The sequence below is a fragment of the Beta vulgaris genome, chromosome 8, assembly GCF_026745355.1.
Source record: "Beta vulgaris subsp. vulgaris cultivar EL10 chromosome 8, EL10.2, whole genome shotgun sequence".
Lineage (NCBI taxonomy): Eukaryota > Viridiplantae > Streptophyta > Magnoliopsida > Caryophyllales > Amaranthaceae > Beta > Beta vulgaris.
The window spans coordinates 20,497,087-20,507,813 of NC_079209.1; the positions used below are offsets into that span (position 1 = coordinate 20,497,087).

Sequence of the window (10,727 nt, forward strand, 5' to 3'; positions counted from 1 at the left end):
AAACTTCAGTGGAGTACTGTTGTTTGGGGAAGAATGGGAGTACCAAAACACAAATTCTGTAGTTGGCTGGCTATCAAAGGTAGATTATAGACTAGAGAGAAACTGCATAGCTGAGGGGTGAGTGATACTGACACCCCTGCTTGGTTTGTGAATCTCATGTGGAGGACCATATACATTTGTTTTTAACTGTGAGTTCAGCTGGAGATGTCTCAATAGAATTAAACAATGGTGTGGCATTAATACTAGAAGTCGGGACATACAAGAGTTGTTTCATTAGCTGATTAGCAAAAGGAGAGGCACAAAGCTCAGAAGAATGGTGCAAGTTGTTGCACTAGAAGCTGTTATCTACTGCATTTGGCAGGCTAGAAATCAAGCTTTTTGGGAAGGGAAAGTTAGTTGTATATATTACACTGTAAAGAGAATACAAGGAAATGTGAAATATAGATATCTTAGTGTTATTCCTAAGAAGATTAGTCATAGTGATAGATGTTGGCTGGAAGCTCTGTAAAGTAGTTGTTGGTGGTCCTTGGTTTAGCTAGGCTATTCAAGAAAAATTAGGGTGTAAATTATTTTGTTTTTGATAATCTCAACTCACACTTACCTATCAAAAAAAAGAAGAAGAAATGAGTATAGCTTTACTTACTTTCTCCTTATCATTTTTTAAATGCAACAAATGAATATTCTATATCTCACAAAAAAAATCCCTTTATTGCATTTAAAATGAAACGAAGGAAGTATATAAGGTTCTGTTTGATTCAAGTTCTTTTGGCTTATGTGAAATGATTTTATCTAATCTAAATTAATGAGCTTATCTTATTTGAACATATATTCTTGTTTATTGTGTTGTCTAATATAGTTATCCGTTTTATTCAACTTATTTTATCTTATATGATATTATCACCTTTTTTTTTTATCTGAAGTTCTCTTAATATCTTATTTGAACTTATCTTATTTTAACTTATTTTTTCAAAAATAAGTTGAAATAACATAACCTTAGAAAATTCCTAAATTTCCTCTTGTGAGACCCTTTTTCTACTTTATCATAGAAGTTTGATTCTTATACAAAAATTTCTTCATACCTTAAAAAAAGTAAAAAAAAAAAAAAAGGTAGAGATTAATGTGTTTTCGGTATAACATGTTACGTTATAAATTTAACAAAACCTAACACATACATAATGATATAAACTTCAACAAAAATGACATGACTATACAAATAATGACATAAATCTTATATTATTTTGTCATTTACTTTAAATCATTTGAGTTTTCTTTTTAGAAAAAAGTATTATGTTTGAGTTTGTTATATAATGTTACAGTTTCATCTAAGAATTTGTGGATTGTATATTCCTTGAGTCGAAGAAAACGTAACGCGGGCTAAACGTCAAACAGAGCTGGCTAAGTCAAGCAAAGCCACAAAAATTATGGTATCACCTTTAACTAAACATAAAAAATCACGTAAGGGATGGCAAGTTGCCAATTGAGTCAAACAAAGAAGCTTGGCCTATGAGTACTTAGCTTATCTGTAGTCATGGTTTGAACAAGCCAAGAATTTAATGGTATATTTAATGGTATAAAGACTTTCCCGTAAAAAAAATTATATAAAGAGGAAAGAGTAGAGTGTAGTAGGTATTATTCATGCACTAATAGCTTTTCTCCAGGCCAAAGGAAAAAGTTATAGGGGAAAAAAAAATGAAATAAATGGAAGTTAAAACCAACGATGTAGTAACACTAGGAAAATCGATACTAGTTCCTAGTGTTCAAGAGTTAGCCAAAGAAAATTTAGAGACAGTCCCAGAAACTTATATTCAACTTAATCAAGATCCTACAATAAAATTAGGAGGTGAAGATGAACTTAATGATCTTAAAGTGCCAACCATCAACATGAAAGCCTTGCTCGCTGGAGACAATATAGAGTTGGAGAGATTGCATTCAGCATGCCAAGAGTGGGGCTTTTTCCAGGTACTACTACACCTTTTAATTTCCACTAGATTTCAGGTTCGCGCTACCCTATGGATAATTGTATTTTTCGTTTATGAATATTTTACCTGTGATAACACTAAGTACCACTTGATTTAATGGTTCAGAACTTAATATATATGTAAAACATGGAATATGTGAATTACATGGGATCAAACACTATGAGAAAAAAGGTCATGGGTAAAGTAATTATATTTCATGTTTGTGACTCGAAGATATTTGGACACAAGATTGGACTCCAAATGATCGGGTCCAAATCTTGTTTAGACATTAACTCCAATCTAACAAATTTATATCTAAGAAGTGGCTAATTTTACTCCGCGTGTGTAACCGCACCATCTTTTCTTGTTTAAGAAACCACTATCTGTCTTTGATTGTTCCTGCATTTGACAAAAATATTTTGGTTCACTAAGCTAGTAAGTGAAGACAAATACTAGTCTAACTTTATGAACTCAAAGAAGTCAAAAAGTTAGACTATTCTACCTCAAATACCAGCTTAGTGAAACATAATTTTTTGTCACGTACGAGAACAACCAAAGATAGATGTTGTGGTTTGGTAAACAAGAAAAGATGGTGTAGTCACATACGTAGCGTAATAAATTGGCAACTGCCTAGATTTATGAGCAATAAAAGCAAAGTAAATGGTACCAATGAAATAATCCCTTTACAAATCCATATTTGAATTTATTCCAGTCTAAATTTGTTAGATTGGACGATTGGAATTAATCTCTAAACAAGGTTTGAACACGATTTATTTTGCGTCCAAAGTCCAAAATCAGAATTATATCATTATCGTTGCTTGTGGAATTACGTGACTAGTCCCTCAAAGAATTACAAAAAAGAATAATTTAACTACATCAGCTAATTAAACACTAGCCCGTATCCGTATGATGATACCATAAACACTTTCCCGTATCATTACAATGTTAATTGGTATGAATATATTTTTTTATGGATATTTTAACAAGAATAATACAAATTTTTGTCCATTTTCTAACAATAATACAAACTTTTGATTAGTTTTTGATAATACAAACTTTTGATCGAAATTTCTCCAGTAGGGCAATACTGGTTGTTAATTTATTGTAGGAGGTAACAAGTTGAGGTGGTTTAGGTGGATGGGAGTTGTGGTAGGAGGGAGAAAGAAGAAATTAAAGATCATTTTGTAATTTTTTTGACTTGTTTTACAAGTTACAAGTCAACTTGATCTACTGAGGAATTTTGATGTAAAGTTTGTATTATTAAAAGATAATCAAAAGTTTGTATTATTGCGAGAGAACGAACAAAAGTTTATATTATTGTATTTAAAAAATTCTTTTTTTATTTAATTTAATTTATCTTCCTTCTATCGATTTTGAATGCACAACCATTATTTTTATTGCTTATTATTATTATAGTTGGTCTTATAAGAGACCGTCTACTTTTAATGTTAAAGTAGACGCGACCGAAGCCTAATATTAAGAAGAGAATCAACCATCGTTCTTGATATATTGACAACTTCAATTTATTTAGTGATTAGCTTAATTTATTCAGTAATAAATTTTTTATTCATTCGTTGCCTGATTTAATCTATATAGTGACTAGTTTAATGCATTCCGTAAGACTGTCATACTATTTTTAAAAATTGTTTGTTGTTATTTGATACCCAAAAGGAAACAAGGAAAGGAGAAGAAAATGGACGACAAGGATGGTGCAAGATACCTAGTAAGGGGGTGTTTGGTTCACTAGTTTTAGGTATGAGGTATGGGTTTGGAATGAACAAAACCCATACCTAGTGTTTGTTTAACTTATTTCTAAATTTCAAACCCATACCTCAAACCCATAAGGTATGGGGTTTAGATACCCATGGGGGGAGGTGGGTATGGCTCATACCTTACCTCTAGGTATCAAATAAAAGAAGATTTTTCATTCCTAAATGAAACCAAACACAACGTATTAAGTATCAAGTTTCAAACCCATACCACCTTGGTTTCATTCCTGATTCAAAACCTATACCATTATATGAACCAAACGCCTCCTAATAGTGTTAAGTTAGAGAGAAATGGAATGACCTTGTTAGGAAAATGTAGGCTTGAATTATCTAATTTTATATTAAAATTAGACGGTCTATTATAATAATTTGTGATATAATTATAATCTTCTGTCTCACAGATTTTGTATAATTTTATTCTACAAACTGACTTAATTACGATAATCTATAACTGTTTATTTACTCAACATCACAAATACATCATTATAACTAATTCATTATGAATAAGTATAAAATATAAAAATAATCATCAGAAACAAAAAAAATTAATGCCTCAACATAATGTATAGCTTATAAACCATGGAGTGGACACATCCTTGGTGGAGGAACTAAAGTTGGAGACCAAAGAATTTTTCAACCTCCCATTGGAAGAAAAGCAAAAATACGCACAGACGTCAAATGAAGTGGAGGGATATGGGCAAGTGTTTATGGTATCTGAAGACCAGAAGCGTGATTGGGCCGATGTATTCCTCTTCACTACTCTTCCTAAACATCGACGGAGACCAAACTTGCTCCCCAAATTGCCACTCCCTTATAGGTTCTTACTCCCTTCATCTCATATTAATTGTTATACTTTTTTATAGCAATTGTTCTTATCTGACTACAAAAGTTATATATTAGTCGCAGGCCCACCTTTTTTTATATTATATCCTAGTTTATCATTATACAATACATTGGATTCTTTTAGCAAAAATATTTTATAATTCATAATGGGGGAGTATTTTATAAATATTAATGGCTTTTGAGTCAGCAAATTGGTTAGCATCAAGACGTTTTCTTTGCATAAAGAAATTCAATGAACTTGATGCATAATAACTTACTGTGCATCCGTTATTTCTGCCTAAAACGATGATGTGATTGTGGAAAGCAAGTAGGGATTTGCTAAATAGGTATGAGCTTGAGGTATATGGTGTCGAATCTCCGAATACGAAGTCACCTGCAAACCAAGGAGATTAGCCTGGGGGTTTACGGGTAAATCCTCGCACATGCTTAAGTCAATCGGTTGAGCAATAAAAAGCAAGAGAGTGAAGAAAATTGTCAAATGTATATGTTAGTTTGCTTAGTTAGTTAAAACTACTTTTCTATTGGTGCCAAATGGAATATTGGTAGTGGGAGATAGGTTTTGGGGGCTTTGGGCCGGCCCAATACACCCTTAGTTTGTATCCTCCCATCCTGAATTGGTTCTTCAACCAAACATTACTTGGGCTGATATTTAAATCTCAACACCAATTATCCTATGATATAGTCACTTTTTTATTTGATATAGTAAGTAATATAGTTAGTTTTTGTATAATATAGTCAGTTTTCTTTATATAGTCAGTTTGGGTACACAATACTTGTTGTAACTATTATGTCAAGTATTAATGATTTAGGATCAAATCGTCATTGGCATAACTGTGCTAAAGACATCTAATTCTTCTGTCCAATCCTAGTATTACTTTGAACATTTGTTTCTAATACAATAGTACTTTCTCTATTTTTTGTAGGAATATTTAGATTGTGACACATTTACTAATGCATATATTTGACAAATAATATATTTGATTGGACATAGATGAAAATCATAAAAAGTTCATATTTTAAAATTCACGGCGATTTTAGTCATAGAAAAATCTATTACTCCCTCCTTTTTTTTTCTCTTGTTGCAATCGAAATTTATTGCAGTTAATTAGGACATTTGACTCTCTTATCTTAAATTATAGGTTGGCTTAGTGTCTCTCTTTTACCTCTAATTTACTTCTTGCTATTATTTTTCAATTGTTCTATTAGTATTTTACTTTTAGACTTTGTTTGATGGGCGTAAAACATTTTCAGTATACAATGATTTTTATGAAAAATAATTTACAATGAAAAACACAATTCCAAAATTAGTTCTCCGTTGTTTGGTACCATGTAAGAAAAACGATGACATGAAAGGAAAATGAAAAGGAAAGTAAGAAGATAGTGAGATGAGTGTACAAGAGAAATAAGAAAAAGGAAGGAAAACAGTTTTCCCTTCATTTGGAAAGGAAAATGGTTTTCTATCATTAAGAGAGCAATGTTACTCCAAGAAAAAATGGTTTTACACTTTTTTACAAACCAAACAATGTAAAATTGACAATAGAGAAAAAGAGGAAAATGTTTTACGCTCTACCAAACGTAACGTCGGTCACTTAGCTATCTTGAAATAAAAAACGAAAGCAGTATTAGTTTAGAAGTTCTATGAAAAAAATCAGGTGTTGATCAGTGTCGTTTATACTTAGTTACTTCCAAATGATTTCACAAACTATGCTGCCCCCGAAGGATACTGCATTTATCTTCCTTTTTGTCATTATTTGAGCAATATTTACTATTTAAGAAGTTAGAGCATGTTCATAGTTACTTCCTATCTTTCAACTCAATTTCGTTAACCAATGCATTACTTCTCATCTTTCAACTTCACATAGTTTATCAATGATTGATTATAACAACTACCAATAATAATGCAGGGATACATTGGAAAATTACTCTGCCCAGTTACAAAACCTTGCGACCAAACTTCTCGATTGCATGTCAAAAGCTTTAAAGATTGACATAGAATTGTTAAGAGGGCTGTTTGGAAATGAGGGACTTCAATCTTTCAGGATGAACTATTATCCACCATGCCCTCAACCTGAGAAGGTCATAGGTTTAACAGCTCATTCAGATGCTGTTACCCTTACTATTCTACTCCAATTCAATGATGTAGTTGGCCTCCAGATAAAGAAAGATGCCAAGTGGGTTCCTGTCCAACCCGTGCCTAACGCTTTCGTGGTTAACATAGGGGATATTTTGGAGGTATGCAAATTTTTTTTTTTTTTTTTTTTGGTATGCAATATCTAATGTCATGTTTAAAACATGTCCATATCACCTATCTATTATGTTCTTGTGAACACCGTAATTCCCTCAATCACATGCATAGTTAATATGCAGAGAGAATGACTCTTTTATGCGTGAAAAATATCTACAAGAACAATTATGAATTTTGTTATATTTTTAATGTATACTTTCACTATCATTTATGATCGAGTAGTAATGGAACACAGGAAGAGAAACTTTTTTTAGGAATTTACTTTACCCTTAAAATATGAAAGTATTTATCCAAATTGAATTCAGAAAAAAAAAAAAGTCAAATTTGCAGTCATTGATCATCCTTTTTTTCCTACCTTTCTATGTTTGAAAGCACACACATTAACAAAATAAATTTGACCGAATTCTGATAAAAAAATGTCATATAAGTTGTTTGTCAAAATATTGTAACAACAATCTTTACTCTTTTATACTATATTTCCTACTATCTTAAACTTAATATTAGTTTATTGATTTTATGCCACATGACATCTATGGTAAAAGCAAACCAATATATTTCTTCCGTTTCATTTTAATCTACACACTTACACTTTTCATGCATGTCAATGTAAAACTTTGAAGACATATATCTTTAGTTTTGTATTTGTAAAAATTATAAAAAGTACATATTAATAAAATACATAGTAAGACGAATCTAACAAGATCCCACATGTCTATGTTTTTATTCACGTATAAATCACAAACGAGAATCAAAGTGTAATTTGTGAATAATGTAAAATGTCAAAGTGTGTAGATTAATATGAAACGGAGGGAGTATATAATTGGATCAAATGAAATATCCTATAACAAAAACCAGTATTATAAGATAGTATTGTCCATACTAGACAAGCATATAAATGACATAATTTCCTAACTAATAAAGCATTGTTTTTGTATGCATGAAGATTGGAACTAATGGGCTCTATCGAAGCATTTTGCACCGATCAGTTGTGAATGCAACAAAAGAAAGGATATCGTTAGCAGCGTTTCATATGCCAGCACTTGATGCGGAGATAGGCCCGGTACCCGAGCTAATACAACCAGGTACTCCGGCCCGATTTAGAAGGATAAACGTGGCAGAATATTTCAAAGGATACTTTTCTCGTGCCCTCGACGAAAAATCTTACCTTGATGCTATGAGGATCAGTGAAAAGGACACTTAAGTGGGCTTGGCGACAAAGATCAACTTGCTGAAATATGCATTGCAATAATAATCTTTGTTTGACATGAACTTAAAATAAATTTCCAAGAGAGGAAAAATAATTGAGCGTAATGTTAATTTGAAAAATAATCAACTTGATTTTCAGGTTGGTAGCTAGTGTGAAATTATTTCCATGAAATCTTAAGTTAAATAATGGATTTATATAGGGTCTGTTCTCCTCAATTTATTTTTAGTTCAGTTCAGTTGCAATCAGTTCAGTTCAGTTCAATTGCAATCAGTTCAGTTCATAATTTATTTTTGATAGATTGTGGTTAACTCCCTTGGGAGGCTCAAAGATAATATTAACAATATATACTTAGTACACACTAGGGTTTACAGGAGATAGTTATGGAAACTAAATATACATACAATATAACTGGAATTAAGTTGCCATCACCAACCATAATGTGAGAATTTAAATGATGCCAATTAAAAATAGTAGAGAGAATACTTGGATGATTCATAAGATGAGTAGAGGCACCGGTGTCAAAATACAAGTTTTCATCCGGTGGTTGAAAAGTCATAGCATTAAAGAGTTGTGGAAGTTCAGTGGGCACTAGGTCCGTGAGTTGTGCAACAACGAAGGCCTCCGTGGGCTGGGCAGCAACGAAGGCCTGTTAGGCCGAGGAAGAAGGTGTTGCGGGAGGGGCAGCCTGATAAGGCGAAGGGCCACAAAGGCCTGCTGACCAGGTAGGATAGTGGGCAGGGGGTCGTGTGGGATATGGGCTAGGGGGAAAGCCCAATAAGGGTGCCAAGTAGCATAAGGACCAAAATAGGGAGAATAATTAAAACCAAGAGGGTAAGGAGGAGTACCAGTATGGGAAGGATGAGAGGTACGATCACCCCTATGAGATCTGCCGCCACGCCCACGATGGGGTCGGCCCCCCTGACGACCACCACACTGAGCGGTGGTTGGTTGCTGACAGTAGGTCAGTAGTGACGAGCACAATGTTGGTGGGGGAAGGGCCGGATTTGCGAGCATTATTCTGGCGAGTTTCCTCCAGGGCAACCATGGAACGGGCATTTTGGAAAGATGGAAGAGGTTGAGACTGTTGAATAAAGGTTGCCACAGTGTCAAATTCATCATTGAAACCCGCAACAAGATGAAGGACGAGTCTTTCGTCCGAGACGGGATGACCCAAACTAGTAAGTTGGTCAGCAATTGATTTAAGAGCCTCGCAGAATGCAGCAGAGGAAGAATAGTCGTGCATTTTAATGGAGCCAAACTGATTTTCAAGATGAACAATACGAGTACATTTATTGTCTTAGAAGAGATCACGTAGTTTACCCCAAGCCACCATGGCGGTTGCCTTTTCATCAAGAATAGCATAAAGGAGATCCTCATGAATAGTGTTGTATAGCCATTGAAGAACTATAGAGTCGAGGCGGGCCCATAGTTCGTCATCGACATCGGCCGGACAGTCGACGGTGGTGTCGATATGGTCTAAGACTTGGTAGGCGCGGGCCGTATTACGAAAGAGCGTGGCTCAAACATTATATTGTGGCTTGTCCATGTTGAGGGTGAGGGGGAGAGCATGTTTGTAGTTGAGATGAATGGCAGGGTGGTAGGAGGAGGAAGGAGGACGGGGTCGATTTGGGGTTGGCCTCGGGTGCCATGGCAGGGCACGAAGAAGAAGAAGGTAAAAAATAGTGGCTGGGGGTTTAGGCTCTGATTACCATGATATATTGTGGTTAACTCCCTTGGGAGGCTCAAAGATAATATTAACAACATATACTTAGTACACACTAGGGTTTAAAGGAGATAATTATGGAAACTAAATATACATACAATATATACATAATTGTATTCTAACAATTTCTCTGATAATAACACAATGATTATTATTATTATTATTACAATTACGATTATTTTATCATTAATAATAATAATAATAATAATATTATTATTATTATTATTATTATTATTATTATTATTATTATTACTACTACTACTACTATTCTATTTCTTTTACTGTTATTATTACTATTATTATTATTATTTTAATATTGCTAATTGTTATTTTGCTAATTCTTATTTTTCTATAATATTTTGCTAAGTATATTAAAATAATAACTAAGCCTATGAAGTACACATTTCAATCATATTTGTCATTGTTCAAAGCACATACTTTTTAATAGATGACAACAATAATGCTATTAATAATAACAACAATAATACTTGTCCTTGGTGAAATGCTCATATTTTTTATACACGTTTTGATCGTTGAACTATTAGGCAAAATAATAGTACTATCATACATTAAATATTTTTCATAATCGTTTAATTCTTCATCTTCTTCTTGTCCATAAATTTCCTCCATCACCTCGTGTTTATTTTGCAATGACTTTCATATTTCTTCATTTATTGTCTGTCGTACACTATCCATATCTATTTTTCTGTTATCATCGTACATATTATGATCAGCCCACATTGATGTGAATAACCAACATGTTAAGTGAACACACATCCATCACATTCCATGTTTTGTCCCCTTGACGATCTTTAAATGCTCTGCTTACATCATCTGCACCAACTGATTGTATAAGGGTATCATCTATGGCACCAACACAATCCTAAAATCAAAAGTATATTTGTCATTACATTGACACTATACATGCATGTTGAAATTAGATTACGTTAATTGATATTAGATGCACTAGTGGAAAAAAGCA

General features: G+C 33.2%; 1 protein-coding gene across 1 annotated transcript; it reads left to right on the forward strand.

Moving 5' to 3' along the window:
* The first annotated feature begins 1,613 nt into the window (after positions 1-1,613).
* On the forward strand, positions 1,614-8,237 carry LOC104882917 (protein SRG1). Its single transcript, XM_010667334.4, has 4 exons — positions 1,614-1,959; positions 4,297-4,544; positions 6,475-6,802; positions 7,759-8,237. Exons 1-4 carry the CDS (start codon positions 1,699-1,701, stop codon positions 8,014-8,016), a joined length of 1,095 nt encoding a protein of 364 aa, XP_010665636.1. The 5' UTR covers positions 1,614-1,698; the 3' UTR covers positions 8,017-8,237.
* The last annotated feature ends 2,490 nt before the right edge of the window (positions 8,238-10,727 follow it).